Source organism: Microcaecilia unicolor, chromosome 7 (assembly GCF_901765095.1).
Source record: "Microcaecilia unicolor chromosome 7, aMicUni1.1, whole genome shotgun sequence".
Classification (NCBI taxonomy): Eukaryota; Metazoa; Chordata; class Amphibia; order Gymnophiona; family Siphonopidae; genus Microcaecilia; species Microcaecilia unicolor.
In genome coordinates, this window is record NC_044037.1 from 214,281,324 (window position 1) to 214,293,737 (window position 12,414).

The 12,414-nt window shown below is 43.9% G+C and overlaps 1 protein-coding gene across 1 annotated transcript in view; it reads right to left on the reverse strand.

The window, feature by feature from the left end:
- Nucleotides 1-273: 273 nt before the first annotated feature.
- Nucleotides 274-12,414, reverse strand: part of PPP1R1C (protein phosphatase 1 regulatory inhibitor subunit 1C) — a 94,179-nt gene continuing 82,038 nt past the window's right edge. The window contains exon 6 of the mRNA XM_030209869.1: nt 274-764. Within this exon, the coding sequence (XP_030065729.1) occupies nt 670-764 (95 nt within the window). The 3' untranslated portion in view covers nt 274-669. The remainder of the gene's footprint in view (nt 765-12,414) is intronic.

The following is a 12,414-nucleotide window of genomic DNA, read 5'->3' on the forward strand; positions in this document are numbered from 1 at the left end:
CTAGAGAAGTTGGTAGTTGTAATCATTCAGAAGTTCATGTTGACTCGCATACGATTTAGATATGTTTTATGAAAGCTGACCAAACTGACGGCAGATTATGAAAAAAAAGCATGGATATTTGACCCATCATGATTGCATTGCCTTCTGCATTTCTGAAACAAAACTATTTCCTGCACTCTAATGTTGACTGATCTTTAATTCTATAGTAAGCATTCCTTTAGATGACAACCATATTTTACAAATTAGAATCAGACACAGTAAAGACACACTGTCTTCTCTAAATGTAGTTTGTTTTTATTAGCCTTTAAATCTGAACTATTTACAATTGATCTGAGAAGGCAGATCACAGAATGTATTTAGTTTTCAAGCTTCGGCAGTATTAAAATGAGATCACTATTGTGACTGCAAGTTTTCCTTCCAAATTATTAAGAAAGAAAAAAAATATTATTGTAAAATAAATCTTTACTCTTTGGTTATTATACAGAAAAGGTTTCTTAGTTACTCTAACATCCATTCAAGGGGTACGCCCAGAAATTGTCCTATGGTGTATTTTTAGTGCCTAGATGTAGAATGGTTCAGAATGTCAAGCTATGGACTTCCTCAGTATCTACAGAAAGGTCAGCAGTTCTCTTATTCAAAATAACCTTCCCCACAGGAGCTTGGTGACTTCTAATGGTCACACTCTTCTTCTCTTTCAATTATTTCTTCTTCCTCCTCTTCCTCTGGGAATGCTGAATCATTCTGACTTCTCAGATGCTTAACCCCTGAAAAGACAGAGACCAGATTTAAAGTCACATTCATCAAAGTCAGGGTTCATTTCTAAAAGTCAACAGCATGAATTTTTTTGTTAATAAAATTTTAAAAGGGTCAACCAAATGCTTTTCAGTTCATAAATAACCATAATTTGTAAGATTAAGTTTCCATTCTGAAAATAAATAGTTGCAAGGACTGATAAGCTTTGAATAGACCCTTTATAACAAGAGAGGAAATGATAACTTCAACACTCCAGACATGGATTTGAAAAGGAAGTAGAAAAAGAAGTGCAAATAAAAACTGGTGTCCAAGAAACCTCATTGGTTTTAGGAATGTATAGTCAAATGTGCAAAATTCTCCAGAACCCATGTGTCTTATGTAATTGAGATTTCAATAGCTCAAAATCTTATTGAACAGTTTTCATTATTCCTCCAGAGCATTAGGCAACCTGTAACATTTTTTTTAACCATTAGCATGCACAGTCCTTTACAACAAATGTAAACACAACTTTGTTTTTTTAATTATGCTTGATTTCCAATTTCAGCAGAAAATTGAACAGATTGTTGGTGAATTGGAGGGAAAAGTGTAGCTGTGAGAAATGGGAAACAGAGAGGGTGGATTTAGGAAGTAGAGAAAGGATGGGTTGTAGTAGAGAAGTTAATAAAACACACACAGCAAGGTGGAAGCAGGACTGTACCAATAACCAAGGCTCATAGGAGCCAACTTTTCAAAATTATTTGGGGTGCTGAACATTTTTTTTTACAGGTGGTGCATTCCCTCTCCACTCCTCCCCCTCATCTCCCCCTCCCTCCTCTCCCCTCCTCCTCTCTCCCCTGCCCTCTCCTCCATTCATATCCAGTAATTCTCCTCTCTCTCCCCTACCCTCCCCTCTCATCCATGTCCAGCGAATTCTCCTCTCTCCCCTGCCCTCCCCTCCCTCCATCCATGTCCAAGTCTCATCTCTCCCCTGCCTTCTCTTCCATGCCCAATGATTTCTCCTCCCTCCCTTCCCCTCCATGTCCAGTAACTCGCCCGAAACACCACCTGCCCCTTTTCAGCCCCCCCTCCTCTGAGTTCCAGGCCCCCTCCCTCTCCTCTAAGTTCCAGGCTCCTCTCCCTCTCCTCCGAGTTCCAGGCCCCCCTTCCTTCGAGTTCCAGGCCCCCTCCCTTCTTCTGAGCTCCAGGCCCCCCTCCCTTCCTCCGAGTTCCAGGCCTACCTTCCTCCGAGTTCAAGGCCCCCTCCCTCTGAGTTCAAGGCCCCCCTCCCTCCCTCTCCTCCAAGTTCCCATAGTAAGCAAGTTTAAGCTATGGTAAGCTCATGCTAGCACTTACCACAACTTAATAAAAGGACCCTTTGGTAATCAGCAATCAACAAAATGAGAAATGTGAATAGAAAGCAGCAAGTCAATTAAATGTGCTAAATATTCAGAGGATAAACCATGTAGAATTTTATATACTTGACAATACGTTTTTGACATTTGCCACCAAAGTAATAAGTAGAGCTGCTGTACTGTGTAAACACCTAAACCCAATCTGGAGAACTGTACCCCCTCCAGAGACTCCATAAACTTAGTAAAGAAAGAAATATTGTTTATTAGCCTATAAACTTCATGGCTTTAGTTAAATGTATGCTTTCAGACTTTAGAATCTAAAATAATTTCTCCCATTAGTAACAGAAGGAAATCTTGGCATATCCCTAAGGAGAGTCTAACAGGAAGAACACCTATGCAAAAGAGGTGTTATATCCTGCTTTTCAACCCAAGAAATGATGGACCAAAATTTATCAACATACAGTGGTGGAAATAAGTATTTGATCCCTTGCTGATTTTGTAAGTTTGCCCACTGACAAAGACATGAGCAGCCCATAATTGAAGGGTAGGTTATTGGTAACAGTGAGAGATAGCACATCACAAATTAAATCCGGAAAATCACATTGTGGAAAGTATATGAATTTATTTGCATTCTGCAGAGGGAAATAAGTATTTGATCCCCCACCAACCAGTAAGAGATCTGGCCCCTACAGACCAGGTAGATGCTCCAAATCAACTCGTTACCTGCATGACAGACAGCTGTCGGCAATGGTCATCTGTATGAAAGACACCTGTCCACAGACTCAGTGAATCAGTCAGACTCTAACCTCTACAAAATGGCCAAGAGCAAGGAGCTGTCTAAGGATGTCAGGGACAAGATCATACACCTGCACAAGGCTGGAATGGGCTACAAAACCATCAGTAAGACGCTGGGCGAGAAGGAGACAACTGTTGGTGCCATAGTAAGAAAATGGAAGAAGTACAAAATGACTGTCAATCGACAAAGATCTGGGGCTCCACGCAAAATCTCACCTCGTGGGGTATCCTTGATCATGAGGAAGGTTAGAAATCAGCCTACAACTACAAGGGGGGAACTTGTCAATGATCTCAAGGCAGCTGGGACCACTGTCACCACGAAAACCATTGGTAACACATTACGACATAACGGATTGCAATCCTGCAGTGCCCGCAAGGTCCCCCTGCTCCGGAAGGCACATGTGACGGCCCGTCTGAAGTTTGCCAGTGAACACCTGGATGATGCCGAGAGTGATTGGGAGAAGGTGCTGTGGTCAGATGAGACAAAAATTGAGCTCTTTGGCATGAACTCAACTCGCCGTGTTTGGAGGAAGAGAAATGCTGCCTATGACCCAAAGAACACCATCCCCACTGTCAAGCATGGAGGTGGAAATGTTATGTTTTGGGGGTGTTTCTCTGCTAAGGGCACAGGACTACTTCACCGCATCAATGGGAGAATGGATGGGGCCATGTACCGTACAATTCTGAGTGACAACCTCCTTCCCTCCGCCAGGGCCTTAAAAATGGGTCGTGGCTGGGTCTTCCAGCACGACAATGACCCAAAACATACAGCCAAGGCAACAAAGGAGTGGCTCAGGAAGAAGCACATTAGGGTCATGGAGTGGCCTAGCCAGTCACCAGACCTTAATCCTATTGAAAACTTATGGAGGGAGCTGAAGCTGCGAGTTGCCAAGCGACAGCCCAGAACTCTTAATGATTTAGAGATGATCTGCAAAGAGGAGTAGACCAAAATTCCTCCTGACATGTGTGCAAACCTCATCATCAACTACAGAAGACGTCTGACCGCTGTGCTTGCCAACAAGGGTTTTGCCACCAAGTATTAGGTCTTGTTTGCCAGAGGGATTAAATACTTATTTCCCTCTGCAGAATGCAAATAAATTCATATACTTTCCACAATGTGATTTTCCGGATTTAATTTGTGATGTGCTATCTCTCACTGTTACCAATAACCTACCCTTCAATTATGGGCTGCTCATGTCTTTGTCAGTGGGCAAACTTACAAAATCAGCAAGGGATCAAATACTTATTTCCACCACTGTAGACTTCATTTGCAGTATCAACAGATGGAATCTGAGACAACTGAGGAAAATGTTATGACTTGGATAAAGACTGAATTATTAACATTACTTTTTTGGAAAAGAAAGTAGTAAGTACATTTGCTGTTGGTTGCTTAACCTGAGAAGAAATACAAGAGTAAGATGTTGTAGTAAGGCTTTATACAATCTGAGATAGCACTTTCTGATCCAGCTGGGAAGTTCCAATCAGATCTGAAAAGTACAGTCTCTCAGCATCAGCTACCTCTTGTTTGTACAATTTCATTAAGTTCTTCCATTCAATTTTTATTGATAAGTCACATGATTTACTCCAAGATAATTCTAGTCTGTGACATTCACTTTTTTTTTTGTTCTTGTACCTTTTCAGTATACCAAGAAGAAACTATTCACCTGGAAGATGTCTTAGAATCCAGGACAGTAAATGTTATGGTATTCCAATCTATGAACAGAGATGGTAGATATTTTTTTAGCATTATGTGGCCCTTTTACTAAGGCATGTAGGGCCTACATGTATCCAATGTGCGTTAAATTGGCACTACCACATGCCCTGGGCAGTAATTCCATTTTTGGCGCACGTCCAAAACACGCGGTAGAAAATATTTTCTATTTTTCTACCACAGGGCGCTTATCCGGCGGTAATCGGCAGTTGGTGCATGCTGGACACTTACTGCCCGGTTAGTGTGTGAGACCTTACTGTCAACGGATGGGATTAAGGTCTCAGGCTGAAAATGGACACGTGCTGGTTTTCATTTTGCCACATATCCATTTTGCGGCACAATAAAAAAATTCCCTTTTTTCCACGTGCACTCAGGAAATGGACCTGCATACGTCCAAAACACATGCCTTCACCAGTGCAGGCCACATTTGGGCATGCCTTAGTAAAAGGGCCCCTAAATTAGTTGCAGAGATTGCATATTTAGACAGGAAAGCTTTATTGACAGTTCTTCATGCATTGGTGTTATCAGGTTTCAGGTTACCTTTATTTGATATACCGCTAAGGAGAGTATCGTCATAACAGTGTACAATATAAATAACGAGAGTCTCTGTGATAAAAGAACTACAATAATTGAGAGGACAGAAATAGAAAGGTAGGAGAGAAAACAAAACAAGGAACAAACAAACAGACACTGCATCAAATGTAAGTTGCTCCATAACTGAATGACAAAAGAGGCCACTAAGACCTAGGGATCAAAAACAGATCCATAAATTTGCTGAAAAAGAGGGTTTTGAGATCTTTCTTAAATTCCATATGAGAGCGTAACTTAAGCAGATTAGGTGGGAGTGCATTCCAGAGACAGGGTCCAGCAACTGAAAACATTGCTGCTCACTCAGTCTGTGCTATAACGGGCAGAGGTTTCAATCATCAATCCTTGATCACCACTCTCTTAGATAATGTCTCACATTTTAGAGCAGCAACCCCTTCATATTTCCTATACAGGAACAACATATTCCACCAGATGTTTACATCAAGCACAGAAGAACATTTCCGATGATTTATCAACAACTTAAACGTTATTGTCAACATGAAGTATAGTAAGGGGCATCTTCTTTAGCTAATGCACTAAGGGCTAAGGATTTCCAAACAATTCGATAACAAATCTGATCCATCAGTCATAAAAGTTGTGATAATCTGCCCTATACCCTTGCCCAATATGATTAACCAGTGGACGATAATATATCACATGCGAAAGGTTACAATACCTGCAGTAAATGACCAACACAAAATACTCGCTGCTTTGGAAAATTTAGCCATAACAACCAGCATCAAGTAGGTCCTGTGAGTAAAAAAAATATAAAAAAAAATATAGAGAGACTGCATCAGTGAAGCAGACAGGGAGCTTAGGACCATTTTTGTCCAATATTTCTACCATTGTTTTGGGGTAAAGGTGGGAAAAAAAACTCTTCCATGCACAACATTTGGACTCCCATATCCTGATGATAATTGGGCTAAGAACTTTATAGAACATTGCCCCAGTATTAGGATGAGTTACTATTGTCTGCATCATTACTACTAAATCCCACTTGTCCTCTTAATCCTCTAAGGAAAGACTGTTCCTAAGAAGAGAATGTTTCAATTGAAACCACCTGAAAAGCTGTGAAGCTGGCAGGCCAAAATCTGACTACAATTCATAAAAAGTCTTAACTCTCCCAACTTGACCAAAGCCCAAATACCTCTACAAAACCAAAGGAGCCAAATATTGGTTTATCTGTAATACAAATCTTAGCATTATATCGAAAAGACATTCGCTTAAAGAATACAAGCAAACCATCCATCCTACTGGAAAGAGTATTAATAGCTGATTGCATTGCATCATGAACCTTCCAGTGCTTCTTTTTCCTAACTGCATGCCAGACAAATTAAGAAGCATAGGAGCAATCATGGACTCTTCCAATTGCAGCTAAGGTGGTACAACCTTGGATGAAAGTTGAAACAGGGGTGACATGAAACAGTCGTTCAAATATTTGAAAGGTATTAATCTGCAAATAAACCTTTTCCGGAGACAAGAAGGTGGTAGAACTAGAGGACATGAATTGAGTTTGAATTGGGGCAGACTCAGGAGTAATGTCAGGAAGTATTTTTTCACGGAAAGGGTGGTGGATACATGGAATGCCCTCCGACAGAAGGTGGTGGAGATGAAAATGGTAATGGGATTCAAACATTTGTGGGATAAACACAAAGGAATCCTGTGTAGAAGACATGGATCCACGGAATCTTAGTGGAGATTGGGTGGCAACACCGGTAATTGAGAAGCAAAACCAATGCCGGGCAGACTTCTACAGTCTGTGCCCTGATCGTGACTGAATAGATAAGGATGGCCTGGAGTGTAAATTTTAAGGGGCTTCAGTATTAGCTTCAGAACTTTTAGTACAAGAAGAGTGCTGGGCAGATTTCTACGGTCTACGCCCTGAGAATGGCAAGGACAAATCAAACTCAGGTATACATATAAAGTATCGCATAACATGTAAAATGAGTTTATATTGTTGGGCAGACTGAATGGACCATACAGGTCTTTATCTGCCATCATTTACTATGTTAGTATGCTACTATGTTACAACACTCCCCACTACATCTCAAAACCACAACCCCACTTGGTGTAATGGAAAAGCAATGTGTTATCTAGTGGTCAGGAAAACCGATGCCCCCAACCCACACATCCCTCTTTAGTTTCATTAGAGAAATATGGGGTGGTTCATTCCACCAGATAAATAAAAGAAAGTTGGCATTCAAGGCCCCTGTAGACTGCCACAGGACGCAAGATCAGCAACACACTAAGTACTTACTTAATCATTGAAACTAGCATCATTTTAATGTCATCCAGTTGACCCCAAAAAGACAAGTAGAATTGGGACCAATGTGTAAGCGCTTCTTTCACAATTGCTTGTATATATACTATTTATTTATACTATGACTGCAGCAGTGAAAATCATTAGAAGTGAGAATAACAGTAAAGGCATTAAACACATTTTAGGACTACACTATAAACTAGTGTAAGGCTGCCAGGGGTGCAGAACAATTACTGTATACCGTTCTTCCATGTGCAGTCTATTCATATTCTCAAATAGCAAAACTTATTATGTGACTTCTCAAATGGATAATCCTGCAATGCTGCAGAATGAGTGTATGTGTCTGTTCCTTGCTATGAGGGATATTTTTGATATGTCTAAATCTAATTTTGGACATTTTGCAAAAAACTTCAAAAAATTCAGTAGTGAACATGGCCATTTTCAAACTAGAAAAACAAGGTAATTTCCTAGATGTTTTTTGTGCTCAGTGTATCTATTTTTAAGGCCTTTTAAAAAAAATGTCCAAGGGAAAAACTCACAAAAACAAGCCATTGGGATTTATGAGTGGCCAGCATTTTTAGTAGACTGGCTGCACAGAAATCCCACCAGAGCAGTAGGGCACCCTAGGGGGCACTGCAGTGGACTTCACAATAAAGGTCCCAGGTACACATATCACCGTTATCCCTTTATATTGTATGGTGAGCTCTCCAAAACCCACGAAAAACCTACTGTACCCAACTGTACACCACTACAATAGTCCTTATGCCTGCAGGTGTCACCTATATGTAGGTATAGTAAAACTTTTGGTGGATATTGGATGACTCACACTTTCCACCACAAGTGTGCCAGATAGAGTGGAATATGGGCCTGGGTCCCCTTCTGATATTAGCAATCTTTTGTTTGAAAGATTTTGCTAAATTCTCCACAGATGGAACTATTCAGAGTGGAAGAGTGGCCTAGTGGTTAGAGCACTGGTCTTGACATCCTGAGGTGGCTGTTTCAAATCCCACTGCTGCTCCCTTGTGATCTTGCACAAGTCACTTAACCCTCCATTGCCTTCCAGGGACAGAATACTCCAGTGTACATGAATGTAACCAGGGCTGCCGAGAAGGGGGGCAGGGGGGACAAAATTCCCCGGGCCCGGGCCTCCAAGGGGGGCCCAGCGCCGGAGTCAGGCCGCCGGCGCTGCAGTTTCCGGTCTCACCTGCCTGCCTCCTTGGCTCAGGGCCCCCTGCATTCAAAGTGGCAGTCACAGATCGTCTCCCTTCGGGCCTTCCCTCCCTGTGTCCCGCCCTCACGGAAACCGGAAGTTACATCAGATGAGGGCGGGACACAAGGAGGGAAGGCCAGAAGAGAGCAATCTGCGACTGCCGCCTTGAATGCAGGGGGCCCGGAGCCGTGGAGGCAGGCAGGTGAGACCACGGACTGCAGTGACAGGGGAGCGTCGGCGGAGGTAGGGTGGCCTTGCCCCGGGGCCGGCCTAGTCTCTCAGGCGACCCTCAGGGGGAGGAATGCTGGCTTCGGCCTAACCCCTGGTAAGCCTTCCTCAGCTGAGGTGCCCAGCTCTACCACCGGCTGCTTTTCAGGTGCTGTGGAGGACTTGCAGCTCATCTGCATATTCTTTACAGCCTTCTCCGGGGTGACTCCCAGGTCCATTCTGATCCGCTCAGGGCCTCCGCTCTTGGTGCCGCACGCCTAACGGCGCATGGGGCATTTTTCTCTTTACATCTATTTTCTCCCAGTCACTACTGACCTCACCCAATTATACCTAATTCTGAATCACGCTATAGCCCCATACACATTCTCTTCCTTGCCCTGTCCCTTCCTAATCTTTTCCCTCACCCCCTACTTCTCTCCACTACAGGAACTCACTGCCCATCCATCGACTTCATCACCTCACCTTCTCTCCTACCCTCTTCCTCCCTCTTAGCTTTTAATCTTCATCTCTTTCTTCCTTCCATTTTGCCTTCCCCATTCCACCTAAATACCTCTCGCCTTCAACACCTTGATGGTCACACCTCTCCTACTCTCCTCCGCTCTCTTTTACTCCTTCTCTTACTCTCAGCCGGTGACATCAATCCCAATCCTGGCCTTCCTCACCAACTATTATCCCAACTCTACAGATCTCACCGTGGCCTCTCTAACCTCATCACTATTCCTCTACTCCCCTTCTCTTCTCTGCTCTTCTCATGTGCCTTTTGGAATGCCCGCTCTATCTGCAACAAACTCCCCTATGTTCATGACCTCTTTATCTCACGTCACCTCCATCTGCTCGCCATAACAGAAACCTGGCTCTGTCCTGATGACTCTGCTTCAGTCGCAGCCTTCTGCAATGTTGGTTATCTTTTTTCACATACTCCTCGCCCTGCTGGCTGCGGGGGCGGTGTTGGATTACTTCTCTCTCCCTCTTCCAGATTTCAACCCCTTCTTCCACCTCAATCTCACTGTTTTTCCTCCTTTGAAGTCCACTCTCTCCGCCTTTTCTCTCCTCTGCCTCTTTGAATAGCGGTAATTTATCATGCCCCTGATAAGTCCCTTTCATCCTTTCTCAGTGACTTTGATGCCTGGCTCCAACTATGCTCCACCTCCCCCATTCATCAAAATGGTCACTGTCTTGATCTTATCTTCTCCTCCAACTGTTCACCCTCTAGTTTCCTTGCCTCTGATCTTCCCCTCTCTGATCACCATCTTATAACTTTCACACTTAAATCTCCTCACTCCAAGTCCCGTCCTCTAGGAATATTCATGGTATTGACCCTTCATCTCTATCCTCCCAAGTTTCAAACCTCCTCTCGACTGTGGCACCATCCACGTCTGTCAACGAGGCTGTTTCGTCTTACAACAATATTCTATCATCTGCCTTAGACACTCTTGCACCTTTGACAACCCGCCCTATAAGGCGTACAAAACCCCAACCTTGGCTGACTTCTAATATCCGCTACCTATGTTCTGTACCCGCTCCGCCGAATGCCTCTGGTGGAAATCTCGGGCCCTTGCTGATTTCTTACACTTTAAGTTCATGCTGACCTCCTTCCAATCTGCTCTTTTACGCGCCAAACAGGATTATTATATCCAACTGACTAACTCTCTTGGCTCTAACCCTCGACTTCTCTTCACCACATTGAACTCTCTCCTCAAGGTGCCCCCTCCCCCAACTCCCCCTTCATTATCTCCTCAGACCCTTGCTGAATTCTTTCACAACAAGGTTCAAAAGATAAACCTTGCATTCTCTACCTCGCCACCTCTCCCTCCACTAGTCCGTTCCCCTCTCTCTCCTTCCCCTCATTCCTTTTCCTCCTTTCCTGAAGTTACTATTGAGGAAACTACACTTCTCCTATCTTCCTCAAAATGTACCACCTGTTCCTCTGAACCCATTCCCACCCACCTTCGTAATGCCATCTCTCCTGCTCTTATTCCTTTTATCTGTCACATTCTCAACCTCTCACTTTCCACTGCGACTGTCCCTGCTGCCTTTAAACATGCTGTAGTCACACCTCTCCTTAAGAAGCCTTCACTGGACCCTACTTGTCCCTCTAATTACCAACCCATCTCCCTCCTTCCCTTTCTCTCCAAATTACTTGAGCGTGCTGTTCACCGCCGCTGCCTGATTTTCTCTCCTCACATGCTATTCTTGACCCCACTACAATCTGGTTTTCGCCCTCTCCACTCAACCCGAAACTGTGCTTACTAAGTCTCCAATGACCTATTACTGGCTAAATCCAGAGGTCTCTATTCCATCCTCATTCTTCTGATCTTTCCGCTGCTTTTGACACTGACGATCACAGCATACTTCTCGATGCTCTGTCCTTTCCTGGTTCTCTTCCTACCTCTCCCTCCACACCTTTAGTGTTCACTCTGGTGGATCCTCTTCTACTTCTATCCCTCTGTCTGTCAGTGTACCTCAGGGTTCTGTTCTTGGTCCCCTCCTCTTTTCTATCTACACTTCTTCCCTTGGTTCATTAATCTCATCCCATGGCTTTTCCTACCATCTCTATGCTGATGACTCCCAACTCTACCTTTTCTACCCCTGATATCTCACCTTGCATCCAAACCAAAGTTTCAGCGTGCTTGTCTGACATTGCTGTTCTGGATGTCTCAATGACCACCTGAAATTAAATATGCCCCAAAACCAGCTTCTCATTTCCCCCCCAAACCCACCTTCCCACTCCCCCCCACCCCCCCGTTTTCTATTTCTGCTGATGGCTCTCTCATTCTCCCTGTCTCCTCAGCTCGAAACCTTGGGGTTATCTTTGACTCTTCTCTCTCCTTCTCTGCTCATATCCAGCAGATCGCCAAGACCTGTCGTTTCTTTCTTTACAACATCCGTAAAATCCGCCCCTTTCTTTCTGAGCACTCTACCAAAACCCTCATCCACACCCTTGTCACCTCTTGTTTGGACTACTGCAATCTGCTTCTTGCTGGCCTCCCACTTAGTCACCTCTCCCCTGTCCAGTCAGTTTCAAAACTCTGCTGCCCGTCTCATCTTTCGCCAGGGTCGCTTTACTCATACTACCCCTCTCCTCAAGTCGCTTCACTGGCTCCCTATCCGTTTTCGCATCCTGTTCAAACTTCTTCTACTAACCTATAAATGTACTCACTCTACTGCTCCCCAGTATCTCTGCACACTCATCCTTCCCTACACCCCTTCCCGTGCACTCCGTTCCCTGGATAAATCCTTCTTATCTGTTCCCTTCTCCGCTACTGCCAACTCCAGACTTTGCTCCTTCTGTCTTGCTGCGCCCTATGCTTGGAATAGACTTCCTGAGCCCCTATGTCTTGCCCCATCCTTGACCATCTTTAAATCTAGATTGAAAGCCCACCTGTTTATCATTGCTTTTGACTCGTAACCACTTGTATCCACTCGCCTCCACCTACCCTCCTCTCCTCTTTCCTCTACACATTGATTTGTTTGCTTTATTTTTTTGTCTACTAGATTGTAAGCTTTTTGAGCAGGGACTGTCTTTCTTCTATGTTTG